Below are 13,368 nucleotides of genomic sequence, written 5' to 3' on the forward strand. Positions count from 1 at the left end.
GGATGCAATTTACCAGAATGTGCTTTTGGCAAGATTGGAGTCAACGGTGCTCTTCAGCACCACATACTATTTAATACTTCAGTCCTCTCATTCCAATAGGAGTGGCAGATCTCCCAAATGCATGCTCGGGAGTAACGGGCCCATACTCAGATTCATACCATTAAACTGGATTGGTCTATTCCATTTCTGGACATAATGGCACAGAAACTTTACTCCCACTATCTGTACTATTAGTCGGTGATGGCGAACCTATGGCACGCGTGCCACAGGTGGCACGCCGGGCCCTCTCTGTGGGCACGCGGCCATAGCTTTGCCATCACTGCAGAGTAGGCGCCTGCCTGCCCAAAACGGCAGGCGCCTACTCTGCTTCCATGTCGGCAGGACCGGAAGCAGGGGGGAGGGATCGAGGAAGCAGCTCTCCCGTCCTCCCGCGAGCTGTGTGGAGCGTTGCCGCGCGTTACCATGGCAACGCTCCACACAGCATCGCGGGACCTGTATGCAGGACCTGTCCTGTCCTGCATACCACCACCGGACCACCAGGGATGACTGTGTTCCCCCCTCCCCTTCACCAAATGTAACAAGAAGGGAAGGGAAGGGGGGGGGGATACTGATTTAATAACCTACCCCCAGCACCCCTACTCCCACTACCCCCAGCACCCCTACTCCTTCTACTCCCACTACCCCCAGCACCCCTACTCCTTCTACTCCCACTACCCCCAGCACCCCTACTCCTACTCCCCCTACCCCCAGCACCCCTACTCCCACTACCCCCAGCACCCCTACTCCCACTACCCCCAGCACTCCTACTCCCACTACCCCCACTCCTTCTACTCCCAGCACCCCTACTCCTTCTACTCCCAGCACCCCTACTCCTTCTACTCCCAGCACCCCTACTCCTTCTACTCCCAGCACCCCTACTCCTTCTACTCCCAGCACCCCTACTCCTTCTACTCCCAGCACCCCTACTCCTTCTACTCCCAGCACCCCTACTCCCACTACCCACAGCACCCCTACCCCCAGGACCCCTACCCCCCTACCCCCAGCACCCCTACCCCCTTACCCCCAGCACCCCTACCCCCTTACCCCCAGCACCCCTACCCCCCTTACCCACAGCACCCCTACCCCCCTTACCCACAGCACCCCTACCCCCCTACCCACAGCACCCCTACCCCCCTACCCACAGCACCCCTACTCCCCTACCCCCAGCTCCCCTACTCCCACTACCCACAGCACCCCTACCCCCACTACCCACAGCACCCCTACTCCCCTACCCCCAGCACCCCTACCCCCCCTTAACCCCAGCACCCCTACCCTCCCGTAACCCCAGCACCCCTACCCTCCCTTAACCCCAGCACCCCTACCCCCACTACCCACAGCACCCCTACCCCCAGCACCCCTATCCCCAGCACCCCTACCCCTGCACCCACAGCACCCCTATCCCCCTACACACAGCACCCCTATCCCTACACACAGCACCCCTACCCACAGCAGCCCTACACACAGCACCCCTACCCCCCCACTCACAGCACCCCTACCCCCCCCCACTCACAGCACCCCTACCCCCCCCCACTCACAGCACCCCTACCCCCCCCACTCACAGCACCCCTACCCCCCCACTCACAGCACCCCTACCCCCCACACTCACAGCACCCCTACCCCCCACACTCACAGCACCCCTACCCCCCACACTCACAGCACCCCCCCACACACACAGCACCCCTACCCCCCCACACACACACAGCACCCCTACCCCCCCCACACACACACAGCACCCCTACCCCCCCACACACAGCACCCCTACCCCCCCACACACACACAGCACCCCTACCCCCCCACACACACACAGCACCCCTACCCCCCCACACACACACAGCACCCCTACCCCCCCCACACACAGCACCCCTACCCCCCCCACACACAGCACCCCTACCCCCCCCCACACACAGCACCCCTACCCCCCCCCAAACACACACAGCACCCTTTCCCCCAAACACACACACAGCACCCTTTCCCCCAAACACACACACAGCACCCTTTCCCCCAAACACACACACAGCACCCTTTCCCCCAAACACACACACAGCACCCTTTCCCCCAAACACACACACAGCACCCCTACCCCCCCCCACACACACAGCACCCCTACCCCCCCCCCACACACAACACCCCTACCCCCCCCACACACACAGCACCCCTACCCCCCCACACACACAGCACCCCTACCCCCCCACACACACAGCACCCCTACCCCCCCACACACACAGCACCCCTACCCCCCCACACAGCACCCCTACCCCACACACACACAGCACCCCTACCCCCCACACACAGCACCCTTTCCCCCAAACACACACACAGCACCCTTTCCCCCAAACACACACACAGCACCCTTTCCCCCAAACACACACACAGCACCCTTTCCCCCAAACACACACACAGCACCCTTTCCCCCAAACACACACACAGCACCCTTTCCCCCAAACACACACACAGCACCCTTTCCCCCAAACACACACAGCACCCTTTCCCCCAAACACACACAGCACCCTTTCCCCCAAACACACACAGCACCCTTTCCCCCAAACACACACAGCACCCTACCCCCCCACACAGCACCCTACCTACAGGATACAAATTTTTATAATTTAAATCTCTGTTGTGTTCTTCTTTTAAAACAAGAAGTTGTTAACTGTACGAGTAGTTTTTTCTAAACGTAAACCTCAGTATTCAGGTTTAATTGCCATGTTGGCACTTTGAGGGAAAAAAAGTTGGCATGTATTGCGGTTTGGGCACTCGGGCTCAAAAAGGTTCGCCATCACTGGTATATAATATATCCCAGCAACACAAATCTCAAGCAGCATCAGAATGGAGTCAACAAAGTGACAGATACCCGACTGATTATATCCCATAATCTCTGTCCACAGAGGTGCAATCAACAATGCAGGTGTTAACACAGTAAATGAGTTGAAGCATGCGTGGGATAGGCATAAGGCTATCCTAACTATAAGATAAGGCCAGGGACTAATAAAAGTATTTAGAAAATTGGGCAGACTAGATGGGGGAATGGTTCATATCTGCCATCACATTCTATGTTTCTAGGTGCACATTATGGAGGAAAAGCTCAAGGGGTCGTAAAGCGTGCAAACATGGGCTGAGCTCCAGGTCCAGATGGCCTACACATAGCCATTATAAGAAATTTGTCAATTCACAGATATCAAATATTGCTTGTGCTTTAAATTCACTAGCAGACAAGGGGATTTCTACCTGACTTTCTCTGCACATATCATTATCTTGTCAAAAGAAGGTAGGAATCCCAAGCTATGTCCAAGTTAGAGACCAATATCACTACTAAACTGTTCTCTAAAGTGCTAGCTATTAAATGCTACAGATTGTGCTAGTCTGCTTAGATCAATCCGGCTTTATACAGGGGCACAAGGCAGTTTTGTTGTTTTGAACGGACATTGGAAAATGCCTTTGATTGAGAGAACTGGGCCTTCATTAAAACTTCTCTTGTGAAGGTGGTGTAGTGTGGGTGGCTCTGCTACATACACTTTAAAATGCCACTCTCAGCATCCCTTGAGATCCATAATTGAATTAGACCGGGTTGTTCATCGTCCACCCACCTCTTCACTTTGACCAAGGAACCATTCTAGGAGGTGTCAGACAGAGTATCAACGCCACTGGGTCCTGACATGAGACTTAGAGCATATATAGTCGATATATATGAAGATGACACGCTCATTTTTCCCCTCATAAAAACCCACATATTTGTCTCCAGAACCTCATGTCCACATTCAGTGAATATGGTGCTCTGTCCTATCTCAAAATAAATACATCAAAATGTGAGGTCTTCAACCTAACTATATCCCAACCAGAATTTGACATGTTAAAGATGGAATTCCCATTTCACTGGTATAGTGACCAGATAAGCATCTCAGGGTATGGATCACCACAGATCAAAAAAAACTTCAACAGAGAAACCACATGCCTCTTCTATATTTCATCCAGATGGATCCGAAACTGAGGAATTATCTACAAATAGCATGGCTTGATCGGATATCATTTTTTTATATTAATATATTGCCCAGAATTTTATACTTCTTGCAAAATATCCTGATTGTCCTACCTGAGGCCTTTTTCAAATCTTTGAGGTACTCAGTGATGGCTTATGTAAGGGGAGGTGGGTTGTTCCGCTTGTCATACAATTTCCTATGTTGCGGGTGAGGGGGACTATTAATATTAACTATGCATGCTCACGGTGAGATAATTCTATATTAAGTGCAGCAAAGCTTTTCCCATAAGTAATTAAAAGCAAGAGAGACCTTAGGGTCACGCAGATAACATGTAATTATGACAGTCATATATCAATTTTAATATCAAATATCAATTTCCGGATTCCCAGTTTACATCAAACAATGAACATTACATATTCAGAGTGTAGTAAAAAGAAAACATGACAATTATAAAATAATAATATTGATTAAAGGTCCTTGTAAGTCCAGAAAATAGCTTGATAAAGGACAACTGTAGCCATGAAATGGATAAGGCATGGATACCGGTCAGGTCTTATCTGTCATAAGGGGGGTAATTGAGCGGGTAAATACATGCCATAACTGCATTTATTGTGGAATTGTGCATTCAAAATACACGCAAATAAAATGCTACCTTCATCTGTAAACCATGGGTTTGTTGCACTGATAAGAACCCTGACTGGGCTTTAACAATGGGACCATTCAATAATACGGTGTTCTTTTGACATAAACTCTGTATACTTAATATATAATTTTAAGTAGGATAATGTCAATAAGGTTACAACTGTGTTAAACCATATTGACCGACATAAACACTTTACTGAAAAAAAACACAGAGGATAAATGGAATATCTTCAAACAAATATTAGAAATGCACACTTCTCAGTATGCACCATTGGGTAATACATATAAAAGAAACAGATTGAAACGAATGTGGGTTCGTAGGAAAATAAACCAAGAAAGTTCAAATAAGAAAACGGCTTCAATTGCCCTTACAGTGTAAATTAATACATTCTCCTTCCCGTTCCTCCCTGGCACATGTAGACATTTCAGACCATGTGTTTGATGCAACATTTTATATTGTGTTGTACTATTTGGCTCTCCCATTTTGTTGGAGCCTTATTCTTATGTTTTGTTGCCCTATATATACAAGGGCTCTGCCATTTTGTTGGAGCCCAGTGTTAATTTTAGTTTAGATCTTTTACTACATCACCCTGTTCAACAACAACAACAAAAGTACTCTATAATGACATTTGTATTAGACACTCTTTTTTATCTTCCCAATGTTTTAATCACTTTTCCTTGATCTATGATGTCATAGGTCACCAATTAAAGTCATATGAAGCGCAACCATCAACCTACTGTGAATAATTACTATTACATTAGCCAGGAGTGTTGCTGCTATCCAGAGCTTGATCTATTTAGCGTTTGCGTTTTGTGTTTGTATTACCTTAAAAATTATAGATGTTTGCTTACCTTAATGTATTTTATTTACACATTTAATGTAGATTAAATATCATTTTATGCAAGGTGTATTGCTGCGAGCCCTTTAGTACTGCAATGAGTGTGATTTACTGCTGTAGAGCTCAGGCCCAAACCCCACATTTGTGTGTGTTATGCTGCAGGTGATACACTAAAGACATGGAGAAGAGAGACATCAAGGTAGCAGGTGGAACAGATAAAATTTCATAATAGGACTATCCATCATTTCGGGGAATACCTAGTAGGGTTGCTGATCCCCATAGTATGTATAATGGATGGCTTTTATAAAACGTAATTTTTTAAAAATACTTTGTGAATGATTTATTTTTATTTTTTTACATTTGCACATCAACACATGGAACATACAACAATGGGATTTAACTATCCAAATCAGGAACTGAGGCAAAAGAGCATATTTTATATCTGAAAGCATTCAAAACATTTTTGGAAGATGGGAGAAGAATCCCTTCTTATTGGCAACAACTTATTATCAAACATGGTCTGATTCAGTAAAAAAAACAAAATCAAAAATGAATCTGCTTTACAATGGACTGATGGACAAATTCCTGTTATCGGTAACAGACACTTTTAAATACCCTACATGAATATGCTAGCACACATTTTGGCTGTGCAACCTGCACTGACAGCATTTCACTAAAATAAGCAGTCATATCTACCATATAATGTACTGATTGATATCACCATCTGAATTCAGTAAGAGAGAACAGCAGGTATTTATACACTGATTACTACAGACTATTCTAAACCAAGTTCTCCAACCTCAAGTTCTACAACCATGCACACCCTCCATACCCCAACACCCCAGTAAAACAACAACATAAACTAAACGATCATAACTATTGCTATACCAAAGTTATATTACACTTACGTAACCGAAAAGGTTTCAAAAAACCCTATCAAGCAAATAAGGTAAAATAAATCAGATGGCAATACCTTAGGTGGCTCAGGTTCTGATATACCATTTTCCATAGATTCAACAACCTCCTGCGCATCTAAGAGTATAGTCCAACGATCCATTAGAACATTTTCCGCTTCGTCCACAGCAATTAGAATGGAGTATGGATCCTCCCCGCTATACCCAGCTCCCCAACGCAGCACCCGACCCAAATCATTTCCTGAAATAAGAAATAAAAAGTTTAAAGGCACTTGAGTTTACAAGCAGACTATCAAATGTGGGCATTGCTGAAGACATTTTGTTTATATTTAAGAAATGTTCAGAATATATATAAACAGATTTGTTCGTTTTTGTTTTTAAAACATTTAGATGGTCATTAGGATTAAGTAAATACTAATCAGGGGATTTTAAAGGCCATTTACAACCGGTGCAAAATATATACAGAATTTACGTTAGGCAGCCTAATGAGTTATGGGCAGCCTAATGAGTTATGGGAAGCCTAAGTCACCTGTGCTGGGGGTGCAACTAACCCATAGCACAACATTAAAATTAACTCTGTATGTGCAATGTTTCAAGCTAAAACACTGCACGTATTGACTCCTCCCACCATGACTACTTCAAATCACTGAAGTGTTCATGGTGGTTAGAGTAACCATTTAAAGTTCTGTAAACATTAGCTTCTCTAGCTAGGAGCAAGGATCATGATGCCCTAGGAAGTATCATCATTTGTTTTAGTGTTAATTCTTCCAACCCAGGTCAAATTTGGTTTGTCCCACGCCTTTATATCTTTCATCAAACTCTGTGTGAGTGGCATGAAGTTTTACTTGAAAAGTGTATCCAGGCTTGGTTTGAGCCAAATTCCTAGGTACTGAATTCAGTTAGAGCATCGCTTAAAATGGAATAGGTACTTTAGAGCAGCTATCTCCCCTGCTGAGATAGAAATGTTAAAAAATTCTGATCTGTGGTAGTTCATTTGTAGATATAATAGTTCTCCATATTGTTAAAATTCTTCTAGGATAGCAGGCATTGTGGAACAAGGCTGAGTTACCATGAATAACAGATGGTCTGCATACCCAATTACCTTGTGTTGGTATTCTCTAGATGTGTAGCCCATGATTTGGTCATTTTGGCATATACGGTGTTGAAAAGGCTCTAGGGTTCTGTTTTGTGCGGGAAAAGGATCCGAGGGTGCCCATTGACCCGCAGCTGTGCAGTTGGTGTGCAGTATAATGCTCAAATCTATGTTGTGAAATGAGAACTGATCCCCAGGCTCCCCAGTGTACTAAATAGGAAGTTTGAGTGCCTTTCAGATGCCTTTCCAGCATCTGTAGATAACATGATTACTGGGACTACCCCTTCCCTAGAATCAGGAATGATGTCCAGAGTTTGCATTATATTGTTTCGGACTTCCCTTCTAAGGATGAAACCCGATTGGGCTTGGTGTATGCCCATGACAAGTATGGTGCCAGCGTATGGGTCAGTACCTTAGTAAATAGCGAGGTCTTAAATTGGGCAATAGTTTGCACAACTCGTGAAGTCTCTTCACTCCTTCGGAATCATTGTCACATTAGCCAATGTAAAGTCGCAAATGCTTTAAAGTATTCTAGGGGCAGGCAGTCTGGGCCCGGATATCGACCAGTTTAAGATGCCTTGAGAGTACAATGTAACTCTTCTTCCAATAAGGGGCCTTCAAGATTTCTCATCCCTCTGCTAGGAATTCTGCAGTGCATGCGTTTCTTGTCTCTGTTATGGGGACCTCCACAGTCGCCTTGAGGTAATACAGGGTCCCATAGAACTCCATAAAGGTTTTAGTTAGGCATGTTTTATTGGGTTTCTTGTGTCTTGTATGCTAGAAATATATAATTTATTATTTTGTTTTGTCAGCATTTGGGCTAATAGACTGCATTTGTTACTATACTTGCAAAACATGTGCTTAGCATGGTGGAGTGAGCTATGAATAGTCTCATTCAGTATTGATGCCAAGCAGAGTCTAGCTTGTGTCAGACTCTGAAAGATGTCTGGATGAGTTGTTCTTTTGTGTCGTTGTTAAAGGTCACGCATCACTCCATAGAACTTGTGTATGCGACCCTTTTGCGTCTGTTTGCATCATGTGCACAGGGAGATCATTTGGCCCCGCACCGCTGCATTATGCAACTCCCATAGCATGAATGATGGTGGCTCAGGAACGTAGTTTCTGCAAAGTAGGGTAGTGATGGCATTACGGAGCATCTGGAAACTCAGTTTGTCTATCAGGAGGTATTCGTTGAGGCGTCATGTGCATTGTTTAGGTCTAGTTAGTAAGGACATCAAGGTTATGCTCATGACCAGGGCATAATATTTATATTGGACATATGTAACAAGTATATTTGTGAAATGAGAGGAATATATAGACCAACGGGAAATATGATCCATGAGCAGTCGAATAGTAAATGTAGTCTCATTGCTGGGAATTGTATTGTATGCTCCACAAGTCCACTAGCTGTTATTGATGAAGCAGATTTGCCAGACCATCTGAATATCTAGATTGTCTTGTTTGGTCTTGCACCAATACATCCATGCTTGGCTTCAGAGGAATATTGTTTCCTCCCATGATAAGGACGCCTTCTCAGCATTCTGACAGTTTGCAAAAACTTGCTCTGAGAAAATTTAGCTGGTGTTTATTCGGTGCGTATATACTAGCAAATGTGTAGAGATTTCTTCCTAACATGTCCTTGGCAGAAAGGCTGCTGCTTTCTGAGGCAAAGAAAACTTCTCATTCCTCAAATCCTGCATTCCTAGAAAAAAAATAATTGTACCCTTTGATTTAACTTTTGCGTTAGAAACCAGAACTTCCCACAAGATCTCTTCAATCCTAAGGTACTGAGCACTTCCCTCCTTAAAATGGACAAACGCCACCAACACTCTAAATGAGCAAAGCTCCATTTAGAGTCTCTCTCTTTTCAGGGATATTAATGCCCCATGTGTAGATAAATACCACTGTAGTTCCAACCCTGTCTAAGAGGATGGCCCAGAGCCTGTCCTCAGCCTCCTCTACTTCTCCACCGCTTCTGGAGGACTAACAATTGTCAGCTACACTGCTGCACAAGAAGAGGTAATTCAAAAAAGAAGAAAAGAAGAAGAAGAAGAAGAAGAAGAAAAAAAATAAACAAAAAGGAGTGAGAAGGAGGAAAAAAAAGAGCAGTGAAAAAAAATAAAAAATGATAACAAGTGGGGGGGAGAGTCTAAGGAATGAAGAGAACAGTTATGACATAGAGGGCATATTAAACTGTGAACTATGATTTTATTCTGCCAGGTGAATGAGGTTAGACAATCCCTTCCCCAGCTAGAAAAAGTTTGGAGAGTCGTGTGTTTTGGTGTGTTTTAGTAAAGTCTCTCCTGCAATCTCATCTTACCTATCTCGGCATCCAGCTCGGCCACTCCAAGTCCAATCCCACTTTTTTATGGGAGTAGAAATTATTAGTTCTTTATACAGGTACCAGCATTTGCATCAATAAGACTTACACAGTATATAAAGAAGCTACTCTAAAATACACTAGTTTGTGTAAATTATTGGTTGAATTTTGTTCTAAATAACTATAAACAGCTTATATTCTTCTTAAATATTCTAACTAATAGCCTGATTCTAACCACTCACCACAGATATCAGCGAACAAAGCAAGTGGCTTTTTATGGCTATTTATTTCCTACTTTATGGTATAAATAGCATACTGAATACGGAACCTGTTGGCGCTATATAAATGATCATTTATAATGAAATTATAAATGATAAAGTATAATGAAAAGCAAGGTATACTGTACTTTAGAAAAAGGATAAAAAAATGTATATAATCATTATTTATAATGGTTATTTTAAGGCATAACTGAGAAGACGTAAGGCATTATTGGCAAGAAGAAAGACATTTTCCTATTCAGATGCACCTGAAAAGTGAAATCAGGTTCATTACAAAACTAAAATTACTTCGTAATCCACTGCACAAATAGTGAGGAGTATATAGTATTTGTGACAATAGCATTTGTTTCAATATGTTTACAAAACTTGCAGAATAATTACTACTGAATGTATTTTGGAAGACAAAGACAAAAAACGAGGAGTTAATATTTACTTACCTGTCCCCAAGGGAAGGACAGCTATGGATGGTTCTGTACATGCTAACTTGTGTCGTATCTCCTCAAGTGCACCAAGAACCCACCCAACAGTACCATCACCACCACAAACAAGTACCCGAAAATATGGAACGTGAGCGAATGCATGGAATCTGAAACCAATATGAGAGTTTACAGTTTACAAGAAAATTATTTTACTGATAACACCCCTGATAACACCCCTGATAACACATCTATTGACTACGATATATTATTTTAAGGCTTTTGCTTAGGGGACAGACTATCTAATAACTTTAGCAACTAAGTACCAAAGTTTGGAATTCTAGAAAAGACCAGAGGCAGTTTTGCGACTTACCTGTTTTATGATGGCTCGCACTTACGACCAGCTTTCTCATGGGGTGGTAAGTGCGAGCAGTCATGGGAATTAGAAGAATTCCCTGCACTACTGCGTTCGTCTATATCCCGGAAAATTTCCCTGAGCATATATCAGAGGGATTCCCTGCTCTTGTGCGTTTGTCTATGTTCGGGGAAATTTCCCGAACATAGACAAGCACACCAGAGCAGGGAATCCCTTAACTCCTCATTTACTGACCAATTCCTTCTACGACCGGGTCGTAGGAACGGAACCCAGTTGGTAAGTGAGGAGCACCTGAGGAAGACGTATTTCAACGTTGAAACGCGTTGTGCTAGTTATCCTGGCACCACAGAATCTCGAATGTAAGATTTTATATGTTTTTTAATAAATTATACTTTTGTTGCATTCCTAATTGGTGTTTGCCTATCCTATCCCTCTCATATTTTGAGGATCAAGCTCTATCCTGCTTGAATTTATTGGAAAGATTTTTTTTTTCCTAAAGTGATACTACCTAAGCCAGTTTATCCATTGACAGGCTTCAACACATGTGAGTGGGACCATATAGACTGCTATATTAGACTGACTTGTTATTGCAGTATTATACTATGATTTCTCCTGTCTCTCATGTATAGGATTTAAGCCTACTGACATCCATTATATTGGGGTATTTATCCTTATTTTTATCTATTTACCCACATAAGGTGGACATACCACTGATATATATCTTTGTGTATTTATCATTAGCGCTGCACACTTTTTTGTATTGTTGTGTTATGGTTGTTGTGGGACTTTTGTGATTAAATCCCACTAGTGTGTCCTAGCAGCTGTTCTACAGCGCCACAAACTTTACCTTCCTTTTGGTTTTGGTAAGTGAGGAGCAACTCTAGTAGACTCATGTATTGCAGTTACAATTTTACTTTAAAAACTTCACTCACTCACATACTGTACACTTGACTCACTACAGCTGAATGGAAAAGTCACATCTTTTATATGCCTTTCAACCCCCTCAGTTGCCATAGAGATAGTGAAAACAAAAAACATTTCACTGCTAACATGTCTGCTTTCACTCACCAATTGCATTTTTATAAAGTCAAATGCTATATTTTACGCTGAAAAGGTGTTATTTATAGGGATATCCACTACGCATTCTAATTACCCACTAATGCACTCTTTAATAGCAAATTCATAGAGGAAGTAAAAAATATATTATGATGGATATATATATATATAAATATATTATCATAGAGGAAGTAAAACATTATGATGGAGATACTGTTATACATTTCTCCTTAATTATTTTTTCTGTCATACTGGCTGGAGGGAGTAGCAAACCCATTAGTTAACCCCTTAAGGACTGGACTGTTTTTGCGATGTTGTACATTTGCGACCAGGCCTCTTTTTACACTTTTGTGGTGTTTGTGTTTAGCTGTAATTTTCCGCTCTCTCATTTACTGTTCCCATACAAATTATATATATATATTTTTTTCAGGACAAAGGGGGCTTTCTTTACATACCATTATTTATATAATCTCATGTTATTTAATTTAAAAAAATATGATGAAAAATTTTAAAAAATACATGGTTTTTTACTTTTACTTGAAAAATCTTTTACTCGTCTACAAAAGCGAATTAAAAAAACTGCTAAATAGATTCAAAATGTTGTCCTGAGTTTAAAAATACCCAGTGTTTACATGCTTTTTTTCTTTTTTTCTGCAAGTTATAGGGCTATAGGTACAAGTAGGATATTGCGGTTTCAAAACATAATTTTTTTAAATTTATCAATAGTGACATTGCAACACTATTATCTGTCATAAATCTCTGAATAACACCCCACATGTACATATTTCATAGTAGACAACCCAGGGTATTCAATATGGGGTATGTCCAGTCTTTTTTTAATTATTTATGTAATTTTGTATATGGACATATGTATATTTCGTATTATTTTTATTTATTTATATATACATAGATATATATATATATATACAATTTCCTTTTAACTGTATTTTGATATAAATATATATATATATATATATATTAGTATCAAAATACAGTTAGAATAAAATTTCATATAGATATATATTTTTAAAAATTTTATTATTATTTTTACATGTTTTTATTTAATTTAAATTACTTATTATTTGTATTTTATAATAATATTTATATACAATATATATATATATATATATTTATATTAATATAAGTACATATTAATATAAAAATACACTTAGTATGACATATATGATATATAGGCATTATATATACACACACACACACAATTTTTTTTATTTTTTTTTATTAACTTTAACTTTTTTTTTTTTTTTTACACTAGCAGGGAGACTGCCTGTCAGCATAGGCAGTCCCCCTGCAGGCAGACACATGGACACCTATTGTCTGTTGGGGGCCCTAATCCGCCCTAGGGAGACTGTCTGGGCTGCAGGCAGTCTCCCCACAACGGGAGCACTGCCGATCGCCGCCGG

The 13,368-nt window shown here is 41.7% G+C and overlaps 1 protein-coding gene across 2 annotated transcripts in view; it reads right to left on the reverse strand.

Moving 5' to 3' along the window:
• The window catches only part of DGKQ (diacylglycerol kinase theta), a 178,312-nt gene that overhangs the window by 31,070 nt on the left and 133,874 nt on the right, over nt 1–13,368 (reverse strand). For both annotated transcript variants that reach the window (XM_063455346.1, XM_063455345.1), the window contains exons 17-18: nt 10,537–10,685; nt 6,468–6,649 (exon numbers count right to left, since the gene is read on the reverse strand). In XM_063455346.1, the coding sequence (XP_063311416.1) occupies nt 6,468–6,649; nt 10,537–10,685 (331 nt within the window). The remainder of the gene's footprint in view (nt 1–6,467; nt 6,650–10,536; nt 10,686–13,368) is intronic.

This window comes from Pelobates fuscus, chromosome 5 (genome assembly GCF_036172605.1).
Source record: "Pelobates fuscus isolate aPelFus1 chromosome 5, aPelFus1.pri, whole genome shotgun sequence".
NCBI lineage: Eukaryota > Metazoa > Chordata > Amphibia > Anura > Pelobatidae > Pelobates > Pelobates fuscus.